This window comes from Aptenodytes forsteri, unplaced genomic scaffold (genome assembly GCF_000699145.1).
Source record: "Aptenodytes forsteri isolate BGI_AS27 unplaced genomic scaffold, ASM69914v1 Scaffold119, whole genome shotgun sequence".
In the NCBI taxonomy this organism is placed as follows: domain Eukaryota; kingdom Metazoa; phylum Chordata; class Aves; order Sphenisciformes; family Spheniscidae; genus Aptenodytes; species Aptenodytes forsteri.
In genome coordinates this window covers 9,751,974-9,770,751 of record NW_008796165.1, presented here as the reverse complement: position 1 = coordinate 9,770,751, position 18,778 = coordinate 9,751,974, and the positions used below count along the sequence as shown (strand labels likewise).

The 18,778-nt window shown below is 36.7% G+C and overlaps 1 protein-coding gene across 1 annotated transcript in view; it reads left to right on the top strand.

Moving 5' to 3' along the window:
- Positions 1 to 17,285, top strand: part of NDC1 (NDC1 transmembrane nucleoporin) — an 18,187-nt gene extending 902 nt beyond the window's left edge. The window contains exons 2-17 of the mRNA XM_009287388.2: positions 1,160 to 1,261; positions 1,606 to 1,780; positions 2,276 to 2,414; positions 3,806 to 3,914; positions 5,292 to 5,343; positions 6,036 to 6,168; positions 8,330 to 8,422; positions 9,730 to 9,811; positions 10,700 to 10,855; positions 11,970 to 12,224; positions 12,357 to 12,475; positions 12,712 to 12,762; positions 13,828 to 13,891; positions 15,094 to 15,194; positions 16,162 to 16,322; positions 17,202 to 17,285. Coding sequence (XP_009285663.2) covers positions 1,160 to 1,261; positions 1,606 to 1,780; positions 2,276 to 2,414; positions 3,806 to 3,914; positions 5,292 to 5,343; positions 6,036 to 6,168; positions 8,330 to 8,422; positions 9,730 to 9,811; positions 10,700 to 10,855; positions 11,970 to 12,224; positions 12,357 to 12,475; positions 12,712 to 12,762; positions 13,828 to 13,891; positions 15,094 to 15,194; positions 16,162 to 16,322; positions 17,202 to 17,265 — 1,856 coding nt within the window. The 3' untranslated portion in view covers positions 17,266 to 17,285. The remainder of the gene's footprint in view (positions 1 to 1,159; positions 1,262 to 1,605; positions 1,781 to 2,275; positions 2,415 to 3,805; positions 3,915 to 5,291; positions 5,344 to 6,035; positions 6,169 to 8,329; positions 8,423 to 9,729; positions 9,812 to 10,699; positions 10,856 to 11,969; positions 12,225 to 12,356; positions 12,476 to 12,711; positions 12,763 to 13,827; positions 13,892 to 15,093; positions 15,195 to 16,161; positions 16,323 to 17,201) is intronic.
- The last annotated feature ends 1,493 nt before the right edge of the window (positions 17,286 to 18,778 follow it).

Below are 18,778 nucleotides of genomic sequence, written 5' to 3'. Positions count from 1 at the left end.
GGGGGGAAGCAGCCCGGGAACCGCCTGCTGAGGGGCTCTTGGAAGAGAAGAAAACGCGTGCCTGTGTCAGAGCACAGAGTGCGTCGATGCGGGCTTTCGTTTGCCGTTCGGAGCCGCTTGTGCTCATAGCGGGGGTTGTTTGAGCGCTTTGTTACGTGAAGCGACCCGATGCTAGTATTTTAAATGTGTTTGTAAAATAAAACCGTTTCTGCTGCAATACTTGACAAGGTGCCCTTTGATGTTTTTGTATTTTCAGTCACATGTTTGTATTTGCGGTTTTTTCCCCCTATCTGTTGTTTTGGGCTCAGTCTCAGATAACGGGAACTGACTGTGGCATTGTGTTACGTTTCTACTTTGTGTGTTTCTGAATGGTCTTTAGGCTTTGAAATGTAAGTTTCTGTGTTACTTATAACCATAATAGCCATAATCCTCCCTAGGCAGAAATAACTGTTGCAAGGTCAGAGAAAAAGTTAGTTTAAGCGACTTAGTTGTCCGTTCTAAGTACTCAGACACACTTCCCCTTTCCGCCCTGTGCAGCTGCTGTTTGCATAAAGAGCTTAAGTTTCCTCTAACTTTGGTGCATTGAATCACAAGCGAAATTCCTGAAATAGCCGCTCTGCATGGCGAGAAAACTTTCCCTCGGGTGCACACACAGAATATTGAGAGATGTTTAGATGGAAGCTGTGATCGCTTAGCTGCTCCAGGCAGAGAGACTTGATTTCTTTCCCCCTTTGAAAATACAAAAGCCCAAAAGAACGAATCAAAAGCAATTTACTCCGTAAGAAATTTCTTACCTTTTAAGTGTGGCTGTATGATTGCGGCTTTTATTAAGTGAAGGGAAGCTGTGTTACTTGAGCTTAATTCACCTTGAAAGATATTTTTTTTTTTTCTGAGTTGTTTTCCAAGTGCTCACTTGTGAGAAACCAGTTATAAGGGTGTAAAATAGTTTCTGTGAAATGTAAATATGCTTTTATGCAGAAGTGTCGTGCAGCTGGTGGGCAGATCTGGTACGAGATTATAGAGTCCATTGAATATTACTCCCCTTTATGCACTTAGTGGATTATTGCTAACTGCTTAAGTGTTCTCTTCTGTTACTTAATGTGTCACTGTTGTGTTACTGCAATCTTCTGAGCGATTATATATATTTTTTTTACTTTAGATTCTTTCAATGATTTATATACTTCCTACGTCATCTTTTGTATCCTCCTTATGTCTGTGGTGATACTAGTCATAAGCATCTTCAACGCTGAATTTTATGCAGGTGGGTTATGTAAATTGCTGAACTGTCTGTGATACCCCAACTAAATAGGATGACCATTTAAAGAGATTTGTATTTACATTTGATGTACTTAACGTTGGTAGATTTCCTTTTACGTTAATATAGACAATATGCAAAGTTTACTTATTTTTAAGTAAATCATCCCAGATTCCTGCTTACCTCATGGCTGAGACCCTCTTAGCTAAGCCGCTTCATTGATTTCTTTCATTTAGTGACTGATTCCAACTGTGAAAAGTTCTTTGATGACAATGGTTTTTTTTCTTTTTTTTTTAATGAAGGGTTTTATTAGTAAGAAATGAAAATTCACTTTTGGCTTTTATTTACAGTTGTGCCATCCATACCGTGCTCTCGAATAGCACTGATCGGAAAAATTATTCACCCTCAGCAAGTTATCCATTCGGTTGTTCATGCCATAATGGGAATGTTGGTTGCCTGGTGCGCTGCAGTTATGACAAAAGGGAAGTTCCAGTTTCTTGCTGTGCCCTGCACGCCTTCGGAAAGGTAATTATTTGTGTGTCTTAAAGATAAATTATGCAAAGAACTTCATTGTAAAATGTATTTACTGATGGCTTCTTTCAAACGAAAAACTAAAATTCGAGTACTATCAAAAATAAGCAATTATACGTTGATATCCTTTAATAAAGGATAGGAAATACCCTCCTTTGTAAATGTTAAAATGCACAGAGAAATAACTGGGCCAGAAAAACTAAATTGCCAGGATTCTTAATGGAAAGTTGAATGATGACAAATTGGTTGTCACTTGAACTAAGTCTTGGTCTTCTGGTTAATGTGACATACTTCATAAATACTGGAAGCATCCTCATGCATAAATTACAAAAACAGGTGGTGGGATTCCTACTTTAGAAAAAAATTACTGAGATATCATCATATTTACAGATCAGGAAAGTAAAATCAAACTTCTGATTTGAACTTCCTAAGGCTAGAATGACTTTTTTTTTTTTTAACTCAGAATTTATTCTAAGTTTTCTGTTTTAGCCTAGATGATGCTGTTCCTCAGATGTGCCTAAATGAGTATCACCTCTTTTTTCTACTTTCTGGAGCTTTCATGGGATACAGTTATAGTCTCTTGTATCTTATTAACAATATGAATTATTTGCCATTTCCAATCATACAGGTAAGAGGTTTAAATACCTTTGCAGAAGACACGTCTAAGTAAAACAGTCATCAAAAAAGCCTTGTTCATTTATATTTTTTAATATGGCAGTAGAAGATGTCTGTTGGCATGCTTTTACTAATAAAGCATACACTCAGTTAGCTTTAAATGCTGGTAGTGTTCATCTTCCTCCTTCCTGCTCAACTCCTTTCAAATGAACACAGAAATCTGGGATACTGTGACTATAAAATTTACACCCCTCTGATGCCTGTTAAAAGCTGTCTGAGGTGGACCATTGCAGAAGGTGAACTACAGGAAAGAGACAATATACACAAACTGAATATTAACTTCTGGAACTGACAACAAGGGAAAGCTGAAAATCTTGAGAGTAAAAAAAAAAAAGCAGCATATTATCAGTTGTAACTGGGTTCCAGCTCACTTAAAGTCTCAATAGCACATTAAATCTTGCTTAAAGCTCAACATCCAAAGCTTGTTCATGTGTGTAGTGCTATGGAAACTGAAATTCCATTAATTCCTTTGGAGGGGGCTCTAGCAGTTCTACAGAAATCTGTACCAGTGCAAAATGGTGAGGAGTGGCTTGTGAAACATCATCTTAAAAATATTTCTTCTGTTGCTGTAGCCTCATAGCAGCTATTGACTTTGCATGATTCCCAGATTTACAAAGTCCAACCAATTTGGCAAAAGGTATCTTTAAACAAAGTTGTTTGTATTAGTAGAAAACATTTAAGTCATGACCATTCAGTTTATCAGCAAACCAAGCATCATTTTGGCAATGCTATAGTTGTAGTATTTTTTAAAATTCTATTATTTGAATATTGTTAATTGTCTTTTTTTTTAATGCAACTTAGGCAAGTAAAATATTAAATCACTTTGGTTTCATTTGCATATAGTGTCAGACGGGTTGCTTTAGTTGTTTGGAAAGACACATAATTTCTTTGTATGGAGAAAGGTGTCAGTGTTAAACTGGTTTTGCTGCTTGGAGGATTACTGACTCTGCAACTCATGCTTGTCTGAATTTTCCCTATATTTTAATGGAACACTTCTAAATGAAATCTAGTAGATTAAATATGCCTTCTTTGGGTTTTTTGTTTATTTTGCATTAGACAGTGTTCTTCTAGTTTGTTCCCCTGTTTATAGAGTCAATTTACCCCATCCTCCATTTTCATACTGCTACGAGTAGGAAAAGGGACGAGAACTAGAGATGATTATAAAATGGCAGAAAGAGATCGGGACAATAAATAGTAGTTGTAACACCTGGAATTGCCTTAAACTAATAAAATTCATCTAGACTTCAGGTTTTCAAGTACCTTGTCCTTTTTTTATTTTTTTTACCATTTCATTGATTTGTTCTGAATGCAAAATACTAAACTATTTTTTTTGTTTGTTTTTAGCAATACAAGTACTTACGTTTCAGAAGATCTCTGCCTCTCCTTGTTAAACACGGTTGTGTGGAATCGCTGTATTTTGTTAGAAACTTCTGTGTTGCATATTACTTTTTTGGTAAGGGTTCTTGAAATTTTCTTTCTTTTTTTTTTTTTTTTATTCCTGTATTTTGAAAACTTTGTCTTTAATCAGTCAGGCCTGTTACACTATTTTTCAGCCTTCCAGGTAACTTGCTGAAGGCACATAGACTTGTTTAAAGAGATCTAACACCTCTCTAAAACAGTAAGAAAAGGCACAGGGTTTGTACGCCAATATTCATATGGCAATTCCTACAGCCTCACAGTAGCTTGTTTAGCATATGAGAAATGTCTCTTCTCCAAAGAGATTAACAACTTCTATAAGAATTTATTGTCTAGCTGATAACATTATAAGATGATGACAGTTATTCTAAGGAGAAGGGAGTGGGGAACAATAGTTTTCTAACCTGAAGTCTGTGTTTGGTCACTGTACCAAAACAAGTGTACATTTTAGAACCTGATGCTCTGTGCCACTGTTCACATACCCATTCTAATTTGTGGCAAAAAAGCTTATAAATCTGAAAACACAAAAATGCAATTAAAAAAAAATTGGTTTAGTCTGTAGTTTATATTCCCTTTTTTCTTTAAATATTCCCAAATATTTTTTTATTATGGATAAATCTCCATGCCTTGGACTGTTCCTTCCATTGCCTGGTATTGGAAATGTAGCGTCACAGAACTGAACCTGACATACCAGCAGTGGGCATGACTTCACTATATGTAATATTGCTATATTTTCACTATTTTTTAAATAAAAATTAGCACTTTGGCTTTATTCTCAGGTGCCCTCTGTTATTTGGAGGAAGCTGAGGAGACAAAGGCAGTATTGCTCCCTCCCATATGAAAATGAAGTTTGGTCTTTAAAGCTATGGTAAAAAAATCGGTGCTGATGAAGATGATTGCACTGGACTTTCTAAAAATCAGGATTTTTTTTGTTATGGTTGTAATTGTCCTCATAAATGATGTCAAAATATGCTAGAATTATTTCCACTTTATTTACATTAGGGGATAAATTAGAAGTATGATGGTTCTATATCAGTTTCCATTAAGTCTCTAAAAGCACTTTGCTGCCTGAGCTGTAGTGAAAATTAATATTAAATTACTATTAACCCTCTTGTTAGTGAAGAAACACAAATAACTCAGTGCTGAGAAGCTAGCAATAAGAGATAAGGTCTACATCTCTCAATGTATAGTTGCTGGCCTGAAGCCTTTTTTCATTCTCTTTTTTCTATTTCTTAAAAAAAAAAAAAAAACCCAAACCAAAAAAACCCCAAAGGCAGATTGTTTCCTGGTGCACACATGTTACAAGACCAGTCTCTTGCCTATACACGCATTCTACTTTTGTCTTCTTTTTGGCCTATTGTGTATGCGTGTTGCAGTGTCATATTTGTTTCAGTGTTTCTTTTTGATCCCCTAGGTTATATCCCAAAGGCATGGATAAGTACCACGATGGATCTTCATATAGACAGGTAGGTAGTACATGGGGCTGAAAACATGCAGGAGAATATTGCTGACAGCTCCCTTTGCTGAAGAAGTCCCGCTTAGCAACTGGTTCTTTGTGTGTAGCAGGACTGAGTTCCTTGCTTCCCCACACAGAACATGGGGAGCATTAGGTAGTTCTGAAATGGATCCAAAAGGAGCCAACATCCCCTTGTGGGAACCATCTTGTCGATAGTCATTAAGAAATCCTCTTTAGTTTCCTTCATCTCTGTAAGTCTCTAAAATATTAGAAAGGCAAACCTCTCCTAATCTCATAAATGTGTTTTATCTGCTTTTTTGTGTTTTGGGGGGGCTCATCTTCATTTTTACATGGCTACCATTTGTTTTAAAATAGGGAAGCTGAAGTCTTAATACCTTAATTGACTAAAACTGTAATAATTTCTTTTTTGTATATATATTGTATATATATTGTATAATATGTATATATTTTTGTATAATATTTTGTAAATATTTCTTTTTTCCTTGATTTCATTAATTTTTCTTAACTTCATTAAATCACATTTACTGAAAAATTAAAGAAATGGTATCTCAAACATCTTTAAGAAACTGTTTTTGCAAAAAAATGCAACTTTATTCTTGCAATTATTGCTACTGTAACAGCTTACTATAGACATCTTCCATAATAAAAATACTTATATCGTCTTGGTTGTTTTACCTGCAGTAAATTGCATCCTCTTGACACTCTGACTGGCTTATTGGATCTCTCCTTGTTTTACCATGCCTGGTTATGTGGCGTATTTCTTCTGATTACCTGGTACATTGCATGGTTACTCTTCAAAATTTATGCTACTGAGGTTAGTACTTAGTGACAGTGCTAAAGGTTTTTTTGTGCATCAGTGTTTCACAGATAATACTTTCTTTTCAAAAGCAGTTTTACTAGGAAATAACTTATTATGAATTTTTGAATTTCCAAAGCATGCACTATAGATAATATCTGATAACTGAACAGCGAAGAGAGGCCTGGGCGTTAACTGACCTTCCCTTTCTCTCCTTATAGCAAGACAAGCCTGTGCTGCTTACAAAATTAATGCTTTGTTGTTTCCACCTCCTTTTCTTACTCCTCTACTTCTGTTTTCGTGTCCCCCTTCTCCTGTTCCTATTTGATGCTAAATCCGTGCAGATGCTGTTGGGGCCACCCTATCAAAGAACCACTTTGTGCCTCACGGAGTCTACACCGTGTTCTTTGTCCTCTTTAGGTGTAAAGACAGATGAGCCAGCATAGGGCCCATATGTGTCTGGCAGAGCTTACTAGCTTGGTCTCTGCCTGTCTTTCCATGCAATGATTTTGTATCTGAGTGTGAGACTAGCTGAAGACTTGTGACAAACAGCTACAGGTTATGTGGGAAGATAATATCCAGAAACTGCATAGCACTCAATCCAATTTTACAATAGGAAAGAGAGCAAAATGCTGTCAATTTTTCTGTGAGCTAAGCTCTAGAAATCTCAAATTTAAGCGAACTATCAAAGTACACAGTTCTCCAAAGCGGAGACATGTTAATCTAATTCAGGCTGCAGTATTAAAATAGACTTCAAGCAATCTTGGGAATTAAGACACGTGTGCTTTTTCATTCAATCATAAAGTTGCAATTTAATATGGCTAAAAAAAGACCGTTTAATATGTAATTAATCATATTAGAATAAATGTGAGACCATGAGAGGAAAAAAGTCTTGCCAACAGAGAATTGGAGAAGACTTGGTCTTTGTTGACAAATCCAGATTTTTCCTTGTAAAAATACAGAGGAAAAAAATTGTTCATCTAACTTGATTTTTTTGTTTGTTTTTTGAAAACATTACTAGACTGCAGATTAGTAGGAAAAAAAAAAGCGAGGTTTAAATCCTGGCAAAACACTCTTATGGGATGAAATGGCATACAGTGCTTGTTGGAGTGTTAGCTTTAATTAAAAAGGTCTAGTTGTGTCTGCATGGAGAAAAGATTAACAATGAGTCAGGCATGACTGATGTAATGATGTGTCAGAATCTGTAGATGGCTCCAACAACAGCTCTGAGGTGTGAACAACCTATTTCAAAAGACAATAGTTGAAACACCAGTGAACACTATGTGTCAATGTCTAATTATTCTATTGCTTATAAAATGGTGGAAAACAAAAAAACCATCCAGCTGTGAAGGTATAAAATGGACCTTGCCCTTTTGACTGTTGAACAAAAGATTTGTTTATCCACATGGCTTTTTTTTTAAATGAGCTAAAAAACTTCCAGAGCTGTTTGTAAATATTTGCATACTGTTAACTGAAAAGTCAGGAAAGAAATTGTAAACTTAATCCACATGAAGTCACCTTTTTAACACTTTGAAAGCAATTGCTACCTCAAATTTCAATTTTGCAGTTGGAAACGGAGAATAAAGCTATGAAATGTAAAATGAGTGCAGTAACACAAAACTGACAGGTAATTTGTGCCCAAACTGGTCCATGTTAAGTAGTGTTAAAAAGATGCAATGTTTGATACAATTTTAGCACTGCTATTTACGTTTTAAATTTTGCAGCCACAAGAACAGAAATTCTATTAAAACACAGAATATGAATATCATGATGATAAAAATAAGAATTCATTAGTTTACCAGTGAAACAGTGCAAGAGAAGAATTAAAAAAATCTTTTGTTATTTGGTAAAAGAACCCTGAGTTCTTCACCAGAGTGGTTACACTGTTAAAGATGGGCATTACAGTTCAGATTTCAGTCTTGTTTCTGAATATGGTGTCACTAGTTTTTCCCGGGTATGTGGTTAGAGGAATTTCTTTTCATAATGATATGATGCCCCCAGCTACGAATTATATGGGTACATGGAAGGTATTTGAAGATAAAGATATCTGGATTTTCTAAGATTTCTCAATTTTAAACATAAAGAGTAAAGTCTTCTTGTTCCTATGTTAGAAATTTCAGGCTAGTTTACAGTAAGTTGAAGCAAGTGGTGTAACACAACTTCTGATGTTTATATTTAGACACATCATTTTCCTGTCCAGCCAACTTTTGCTGAGGAGACAGACCAGTGCCTGCCTAAAATCTTAAACAGCAACCCTCCCCTCATTATAAAGGTAATTGAATTCCCACCATCTTCCCAGCTAGGTGTGTGCTGAGGAGGTGTTTCTCAAAGCATGCAATCGGACCTTCTAGGTCACAGTTATTTAAGAGAGGTGCTAGCTCTTTAAAAAGCTGCCTCAGAACACTCAAGAAGGCAGTTACACCTAATGGTGAAAATTTGTTTAGTAGTGACATCTGCTGGTGCTCCCCACACTGTGTTACTTAGAGCTGAAGACAGACTCAGTTAAAGGTAAGGTCTATTTGTCTGCAGCATAAGTATGCTAGTGCGTACTGATGTTAAAACAGAAGGTTAGCGACAGTCAGGTTTTTTAACTCTTTCAACTTTGAGTCTTTGTCACAGAAACAGGTGTTTTATCTCTTTGTACGCTCTTAATTCTTTACCCCTGCTGCTTATATTTGAGTTCTTATGTGTGTGTTCTCTCTTGAAATTAAAAAATTATTTCCATATTTATGTTGGAAGTTGGGTTTCTTTTTTTAAAAAGACAATACTAAAAAGCTACTTAAAATCTGTGAGTAAAGGAGGGTAATTTTGGTCTGAGTATGGTAATCATTAATGGGATTTACTGGTGATAATACTTAAAAATTGGAGACCTCATGTAAGAAGTATTATGTAAATGAAGATAAGAATATTCTCCTGCATGTGCAAAATCCACATTTACTGATTACGCAGATCTCTGATAAGACTGGAGATATAATAGGCTGCAAAACTTTTAATCCTTTTTTAAGCTTCGCTGCACTATCAAAGGATGGGTGGGGAAGAGTCGAGCACAGCACAGTTAAAGGTAGAGGAAGTCTAATTTATAATCTTGGCTGTTACTAAAGTGTGTAACTTATAATTGTGTCTTGCATAGTGGGAAAAAACTGGTTATTCTTGGTTTGCCACATTAACTACTTAATCACATGAAAAAGCAGTGTTAGGTCCAGTACTGTATGGCATACTGTGTAGTTAAGCTCTGGCTTGCAAAAACAGTTCTTTCCTTAAACTTTTTTTGCATCTTAGGTTCTTTCTGTCTGAGCTGTTAGCTGTTAAGATAAAAAAAATGGTGTTAGATCTTCTTTAACTCCAAAGAAATGACTTACCAGTAAAGTTCTCTGAAGCTCTTACTAACTCAGCAGCCCTATCCAGAATGGTTCTAGGGATTTGTGCAGTCCTTTGCCTTCTTTCTTTTTCTGTTACATGGCTGGTTTTGGTCTGTGTGAACTCATTCTTTGTTAGGGATTGCTTTTGTATGGATAACTACATTTTTTAAGGAAATACATTGGACTTTGCATGCACTAAAACATTTTCCTTTCTTTGTAGTTTTTAGCCTTACAAGACTTGATGTTACTTTCCCAATATTCTCCTGTTCGACGACAGGAAGTCTTTAGCCTTAGTCAGCCAGGTAATTATAAAAACTATTTCATATTGATTCTTTTTCTTTTCAAAGCGTTAGTCAAATGCCTTTAGAAGTTGTTTAATGCTGTGACGCATGCTATGTAAGCCAGAAGGCCTCATAAGTAAAAGTATCCCTATGATGCCTTTTCCAACAGGATGCTTAATTATCTGTATTCATATTGTTTCATCTACTAAACTTAACACATTCTGGTGCCTGTTGTTTGATTTAAATGACAACCATGAGGAAACACAGGTCTTAGGGTATTGAAAGCAGGGTCCTCTTGACACCACCAGTCAAATAGTCCAAACTGAATAATCTAACAGACGGGTATGAAAGCCTAATGTTGCCATGTGAGTGAGGTGAAACCAAGCATAAATAGTGAGTCACCACTAGAGTTGTGAAAGCAAACAATGGCTACAGTTTCAATTAGTATTCAAGCCTCTTGCTATATACAAAGATACAGCAGAGAAGGTCAATTAAAACTGCTTAAAAGCCTTCAGGAACTTTTTGTTACGCCTCATCAGGAATTCTAGTGTTTGTACTACTTCAAAACTGTTTACCGTCACCATTGATATTTGTTCATTTTAGTTGTTTAGTGATTTCAGATCTGATGGGCCGAACTGCCTGTTTTTCCTGCTTGCTTAGCGGGTTTCACTAAAGGCTTTTTAGAGTTATCCATTGACAGGAGGATAGAGTCTGTCTGTGTTTTCATCTTCCTCCTCGTACACATAAACTGTCACAGGAAAAGCGCACTGTGTCTTTCTAGAAATGGAGTGGTACTATAATCTTTGAAGCTTATGCTGAGAGCACATGGGCACTGTCAGAATAGATACAAGGATGAGCATCTGGGTTAAACATACCTACTGCATTTCCTTTTTGTGTGCGTACTGCTAGGTGGGCACCCGCACAACTGGACTGCAATATCAAGGGAGTGTTTGAGTCTTCTGAGTGATCTGACCCAGAGGCTGATCACACAGCAGGAAGCTGCAGCAGCAAATGGGAGAGCAAAGCAGCCAGCAGGAGAGCTGAAAGTATCTCCACAGACTCCAGGTACGTGAGGAAACACTCATAATAGTTTGTAACGCATGAAAGTACCAATAGATTACATAGGTACATTAGTCTCAATGAAGTTGTATGAGGAAAATGAGTCACAGGGTTTTCTGCAAACAAATGCAAACAAAAAAAGTCTCTCCCCCGGTTTCACTTTAGGTATTCTTGTTGAAATAATCCCAAAATAACTAGAAAACTTGGAAAGATCATGTTTAGTGTTTGCTTACTTTGCATGATGTTATGTTCAATGCAGTATTTTTTCCACACTTGCGTGAATTAAGAAAGTCGAATTATTACAGTTTTTGTAAGTGGTTGAACCTACTACAGGGAGAGCTTAAGTCTTGCCAAGAGATGGTTTGTAATTTGCATAGCTGCTCTTATGATTAGTTTAAGATGGTAAAATTAGTTTTTGTTTTGTTGTTGTGAGGACTTGGAATATGTTTGTGTGATTCACTAATATCACTGTAGAATAAGAAAAGCCAGTCTGACTCTTGAGCTGTGCGCAGCCTGCAAGCATTTCGGGTGTTTTACATGCCAGACATCATTCCTGGCAGCAGAGCTGTGTTAGCACGAGGGGTGCCAGGTAATTGAATCCCTTAGCAGTCAGTGCCTAGGCTACAAGTGCCCTGGGAACAGCAGGGGACTGTTGGTATGTCAGAGGCGAATTTCTTCTAGTACTGCTGTTCCTTGGATTTTGTGACTGACATGTCTTTTCTTACATACCAAGCAGAATCAGAAAGAATTGCCATTCTTCTATAGGTAGCCTTTTTTCTAGTACTTAATCCTAAAAGCACACTTTATGTAGATATATACCAGGGCATAGTAATGCTAGCTAGCAAATGGAGAAAAATAAATAAATCCACAAGGATCCTTCTCATCACTTGCTGTTCTTAAACTGATGAACTTTTAAAACACTTCATGCTCATGTGGACGTGTACTTCTTCACAAAACTACAGTGGAAACAATGTCCTTTAATAAAAGCTCTAATGATAGAGAGGTTGTTGAAATAGCAATCAAATAACAAATGTGCCAGTTATTTCATATATATATTTCATATATATATTTCATATGTGCCAGTCTGTTTTTCTTCATGCAGCATGTTCTTTGTCATTAGGAGCTGTTGTGACAGAAGACATGTCTTTCCAGTCACAGAGGTCTAATATCGTTCCCAGAGCCTCCATGTCTTCACTGGTTAAATCATCCCTAATGCCTTTAAAGACATCGCCTGGGTCTGATGTTGGTTCGCCTTTCAGCTCACCTGCTTTAAACTGCAAGATGGGAATTCTGGATGTAAACTCTCCTTGGCATGGATCAGTCCAAAGTCGTCATGTTATGAGAAGGGGACCAAAGCTGTGGACGTCGGGTTCAGGTAGAGATTTTTCCACAGCACTGGTTTTAGCCTTGTAGTCATAAGTGTAGTAGGCATGTTGATAGAGATCTGTATCTTGAGGATTAAAGTGACAGCAACCAGTTTTTCTGAAGATACTGTATTCTCTTATAGATCTGCAAATGAATGGTTCCCACCACGAATCCTTCCCAGTGCTCTCTGCTGCAAGAGTTGGCAGTGAGGCGGTACAACCAAGCTTTATTTACACATGGCTTCAGAACAAGCAAGAACAGGTAGAGTAAAAGTTGCAGTACAGATAGGTTACAGCCAGTGCAGCTTAGGTGTTCTCTCTTCTGAAAGAACTTTCCTTTTCTGTTAATGAATACTTCCTTCTCCAATTAGCTTACATAACAAAAATCCTTCCCCCCCACCCCCTATTCCCTTTATACTGTGAGAAGGGTTGAAGAGGGCCAACTGTGCATACCTTCAGATAAATACAGATTGTATTTAATCTTTTGCTTCTTTCCAGATAAAAAACTTTTTGTCAAAACGCGTGCTGATAATGTATTTCTTCAGCAAGGTAATCATGATCTTCTGTTTTGTGACTGAGCAGCATGGACTAGAAATGCATGAGCATATGGGTTCTGCTGTGGCACTATGTACCTTTTGCATTCAGTAATGGTTCTAAAACCTTTCTTTTAATCTAAGGGTTTCTGTAAGTACAACTTCGTATTTACCGTGACTTTCATAGCAGGAGTATCCCGTACCTGCATAAAAAAGAATAATAATACTTGTTTAAACTCGTCTGATTATAAACTGCATTTTGCTTAAAGCATCACGTACTAGTAAAACACAACTAAGAACTTAAATGCAACTGTCTCTGTATACTAATTGTAAGATGACACGGCTTCTAGTTGATGTTAAAATTCAGTTAGCTACCTTTTGTTAGGTCAGTGTACCAAATGAATTCTTTACAGTTTTCTTTTGTGGGAGAGGTGGTAGCTAGAATGTTGGGAATTTCTCCTTATGAAATATTGGTGCTAATGTTACTACTACTTTTCAGGTGAACTTGAACACTTAAACTAAATTTGCATAGTATTTACACAGAAAAACAATTGGGTATTTCCCTTAACGTAATTGAACAACAACTCAGTTAAGTTTTACAGAAGCATCCCCCCCCTACTTTAGGTCTTTGTTTTTCAGGGATTTAAATGTTTCCCGCAAGTAGAGATCATATTTTTATGCAGATCTTTTCTGTGTATCTGATAATGGTTTATGCTTACATGTACGGCAGTGTTTTCTGATCAGTTATAGACTGGAGCAGAGACTGAGCAAGCAAGATCGTGAAATAGGCCTGGGGGAATTGTATTGCCCATCTAGCCCTTGAAAACTAGTTAGCTAATATACTTTATTTTCTGGAAATCCCAACAGTAGCTATAGCTTTGTGGGCAGCTCCTGTACAGAAAGAATTTTAGCTTCTTAAAAGATCAGATTTTTCTGATTATTCCCTGAGATCTGTCAGCCTCGCAGGTCTTCTCTGAGGGGAGGGACATGACCGTGTCAAATGTGTAATACCTTAATTGAAACCTGCAATTTTGGTGATATATTTATAAAGTGCACTCAGAATGCTTTGATTTCTTCTCAGCACCCAGAAGCCTCCATCCAAGCTGTCTTCTCTGATGCCCAAATGCACATCTGGGCTTTGGAAGGTAAGCAGTTTCTATTCCCAGGTGATCCACTCTGGCTCATAAAACTACCACTAAAAGGATCCGATTCCAGGTTTCTGGGGCTCTGTGCTTTATAAATGTAACGGAAGAAAAATCTTTGAATCTATTTTGACAAAAAAACAACTGCATTTCAGATACCAACATGAATAAAGGTCTAATTCACTGGTTAGTTCTGAGATCCCATGTGAGATCTCTTAGTTTATGTTCTGCAGATGTTTGGTAGAGATTCCTAAACTTGATTCTGTGGCTTCTCTCCCACATGAACCTATGTATCACTTTTACTTTTTTTTTTTCAGTAACAGATTTATGATGTCTCTTTACAACAGCTTTTCTGACTAAAGGCTCTGAGTCTCTCTGTTAATCATGGAGAGTTGAGGGAGGGAGGCACTGAGGTAGTAACAACAAATAAATGGAAAAAGATGGTCTGCAGAGAATTAAAAGAACAATGACAGTATGTGGTTGCACTACGGGATTTTCTTGTTTGTTTCAAAGTCATGAGCAAATACTGGTATTGATAGAATCTTTTATTAGATTTGTCTGTGCAAAAGGTGATCTTTTTTCCTAGATTATGTGTTTTATGGGCAGATATGCCAGGCAGTGTCAGATTGAAGGTGATGAGTTGGGATGTATAGAGCCAGGAGATGGGAATCACATATACAGTTTGCAGAAAAGCAGAAGATACCATTTGTGTTTTAACTAAGGGCAGAGGGCTAGGCTGTAATTTTTTAAAATACGATAAACAAGTAAACTGAGAAGGGGTTTAAAGCTAAATCAAGGTTTCCCTCAAAGTAGTAGAGAGTTTTCCTCATACAAGCTGAACAAAGAAAGTTAAGTGATCTGGAAATGTTTGTGTATGGCTGGAAGAATTGTGAAATAGGTCCTGTCTCTTGGGTGTTGTCGGGTACAGCTCCAGAGCAGTGGAAAGAGGGAGCCAATGCTTTTTTAAAATTTATTTTATATATAATCTCTCTTGCATTATCATCAACCTCAAACTATTGTACACCTGTCAAACCAGTGACTGGTTTAGTCCTGAAGCAAGCCAAAGCTGAGGTAACTGTCATCTGGCTGCAGTAAGCCCTGAAGAATTCCACCACACTAGTAGAATCTTCAGGCAAAACCACGTTCTTTGTTAATGTTTCAGAAGTTGAGAATTCAGTAATTATAGCAAACTTTTTTTCTTAAAGGTCTGTCTCATTTGGTAGCAGCCTCCTTTACTGAAGACCAGTTTGGAGTTGTCCAAACTACACTGCCAGCTATTCTGAATACTTTACTGACTCTTCAAGAGGTAAAAACCATTAACTTTTCCTTACTGCAGAACGAGTTTAGGAGAAGAGAAGGAGTTTTGTTAATTCTATATTTTGACATTGCTGACCAGTCATAACATTCAAGTTGTTACTACTGTAAATGGCTTCTCTTCTGCAGTTAATCTAAACGAAACAGCTAGTTGCCACTATGTGCATTATGAAACAGCTGAATAAAAAGCTTGTTAGAGGTTTTTAAAATGTAGAAGTAGAAAGCATGTTTTTAATGGAATGTTTTGATTTAAAAAAAAAGGTACTATGTGCTCAGTTAAAGACCTTATTTCAGGGATGCAACAATTATAATACTATATTTTATGCATAGTTAGGACTTCATCTTTATTTGGCGGTACACAATTCCTCGTGCAACCTGGAGCACTTGGAGACATTGCAAATCACAGGAGATAAGATCTGTGTGGTGTTTCTCCACTAATACTAAGACATTACTCTCAAATTACTGATGTTTGTGTAATGTGTATTTTAAAAAAATCCAGATTTGTTTCCAAGGCTATGTGTGTCCTATTGACGTAATCATTTTACACTGCCTTAATGGAGATTCTTGGAAAGAATTTAGAGGTTATTAAAGTTCTTCAGTGCAAGTCATCTATTCCAAGAACAGGCACCAGGGGGAAAAAAAAACCCGCTAATACCCTTGTTTCTGAAAGAAACAAGTCATAGTACAGGACAGAATTGTATTTCCACTGCAGCGTGTGCTGTGCTTAGCATTTAAGACTTATTAACAGAGAATCTTATTTCACAGAACTTGGTTCTGTGTTCATGTTGATGGCCAGGAAATGCAAGGTCAGGCTCAGTCTCCAATACATTTTTGTGTGTCTTGGTGGAATTTCTGAACTTGCACTTTCTTTTTGCTTTATTTTACATAAACATGTTGCTAGTTACATTATGAAATAATTGAACAGATGAAACAAGTTCATTTATGTTTTTTTCAATCAGGTTGTAGACAGACATTTCAAACTGCCTCATGTTTCTAGCAAGCCCGCCAGGATTTCAGGAAGTCTGGTGGACACATCCTACAAAACGCTACGATTTGCACTTAGAGCATCTCTGAAAACAGCACTATACCGGATAACTACTGTCTTTGGAGAACACTTAAAGTAAGAACTTTGTCATGATTGCTTGCTTGCTAAATTTAGTTTTAATTAATGTTATTGTAGGACCTGTGAAAAGGGAAGTTTGGGCAAAAATCCCTTCAGGTCATTATTCTGACATGGTATTTTAGTATTTTTTGATTTGGGGAAGCTTAAAAAATTCTTGTGTAGATATATGGTCCCCCTTAGAAACTTATTATTCCTAGATTTCTGGGCAATTTTTCTTAGTGACTTTACATGAACTCTTTCGAAGCAGTCCAGGAATACCACTCATTTACTCTCTTTTCAACAGCTAAGATTTATTAAATCAACTAGAGACAATTGTCTGTTCTGTAGGGAGAGAATCCTGAGAATCCTATGAAAAGTCCAGATAATCAAATTCCCTTTCTGCTTGGTTGTCTGATGGTGCTCTCTTGGCTACTGTCGCAGCAGGCAGACTTTCATACTCGGCCTCTGAATATGTGGGACTGAAACTTCCTGCAGTATCTGCCCATCTCTCCCTGTGGGGATGAAATGTTACTCAGTTTGGAAGTGCTAGATATACAGGAGAGATCATTTTAAGAGATTCTTTCTTACCTAAATCATTCTTGCGAGTTAAACAATTGCTTGTGTGTGTCTAAAGGTAAGGAAATAGGCTAGGTTTCTTGGGACAAGTGTCTTTTAGTAGTGGAAGCTGTTGAGGTTAAGAGTTGACAGTTTTAAGGGTTAATATACTTTTTTGTCTTTTTCTTGGAACGTAGGTTTTTCCATACAGCTGGGTTTTCTAAAATTTAGCTTCAGTGTAATTGTTGATTTCAGTGTATACTTAATTTTGGCATGAGGCTTTATTTTTGTGGTGTATTACATTTAATGTAAAATCTTACGTTCTACATTTGTTGTTTTTAGTGCAGTGCAAGTGTCTACAGAACACAAGAAAAGACTTCAGCAATTCTTGGAATACAAAGAATAAATAACAGATTTTGATTCAGCTACGGGTTTTTTTTCCAATGCTCTTGGTAAGAAGAAAGTGGGACTAATGAGCCTTTTTATCTTGGCTTTTTGGAAAAGCATGTGGAAGTACAAGTCACAAAACAAAACTCGTAGAACTGTAGAAGAGTTCTTCTGGGTTTGGATCATCTTTTGTATAATAAAATTTTTTTTTAAATTAATCTTGCCTTCTTTTAATCACTTACAAACGAGAAAATGTCAGTTCTTATTTCATGTAAGACTGACATTTGAGATTATCAGTTACTTTGCCACTCAGACCCTTCACTGTTTCTCACGATGCATTCTTCTCCTACCCTTTCCTGTTAAAGGCTGAGTAGAGATTTACATAGATACTTAGTGTGCCTAAGTGTTTCATAAATTTAGTTGATAACACTTTTAGTGCAGATGAAGTGTGTACTTTAAGAGTAGGAAACAGATGTGCCCAGGAATAAAACATGCTACTCTTTTGTAAGATGGAAATATTCCTTCAAAGTAAAATGGGTGTGCAGAAATGCATTGTTAAAACACAAATACTGCTTGAAAAGCTAGCAGCTTGGATTTTATCTTTAAGGTGACCTAGGAAACTAAGTTCTGATCTATGCTGAAACATACAGGAACATTACTGCATTTAGTAAAACTCCAAGGAATGATATTGTGAATTAAAGTTTGGATCAACAGCTTTCTGTTAAGGTGGATATAGGAAGGATGTTTGCAGGGTATCCAACTTTTTCAAAATAATATACATTATTGGTAGCTTCTGGTGAAAACTATGACTTTTTAAAAGTATTTTTTTACACATCTTATCTGGAAGTAAACCTGCCCAAATTGTTTGAAAATTAACTACTCAATTTTTAAACTGACTCCAGTTTATTGATATCTACGCTAGAAAATATGTATGGAGTATGAAACACTTAGATGTAGCTGTAGTACCTTACTGTAAGGTAAGGTACTTTCCTTGATATAAAAGTAAGCTAAATGAATTTAGTGTGATAAGGGGAAACAAAATTTGGATCATTTTCCTTCCATTCTCTTCAGTGCTGTTAGTCCTATGGGGTTTTGGTTGTTTTTTTGCTAGAGGACCTAAGACCTGAAGATGGCCACAGTGTCAGTTATGTTGTTTCATCAGTGTGATGAAATGATCAGCTGATAGTGAGTGGTTGTATAGTAATAATTCTTTAGGGAGCCTGTAAGGTTTGGTAAAAGAAAAACAACAAATCTACAATGAGACCTGCATAGTGCTTTCCTCAGTACAGAGACACGTACTTTTCTTGTAACGCAGATACTGCACGTGTTAGATGTGATAGTGGACATTAGAACTGTATTGTTCCTTTTGCGTTGAGGTGGCTTATAGCAAACACCATAAGGTGATGGACTGCCTTTCATTACATTGAAAGGTTGAGCACAAAGTGTTTGAAAGCTTCCCAAAGCTTAACTTCTACCACAGGTTTGACTATTATGTCAAAGCCTCTTGCCTGCCTGGCTTATTAAATAATTTA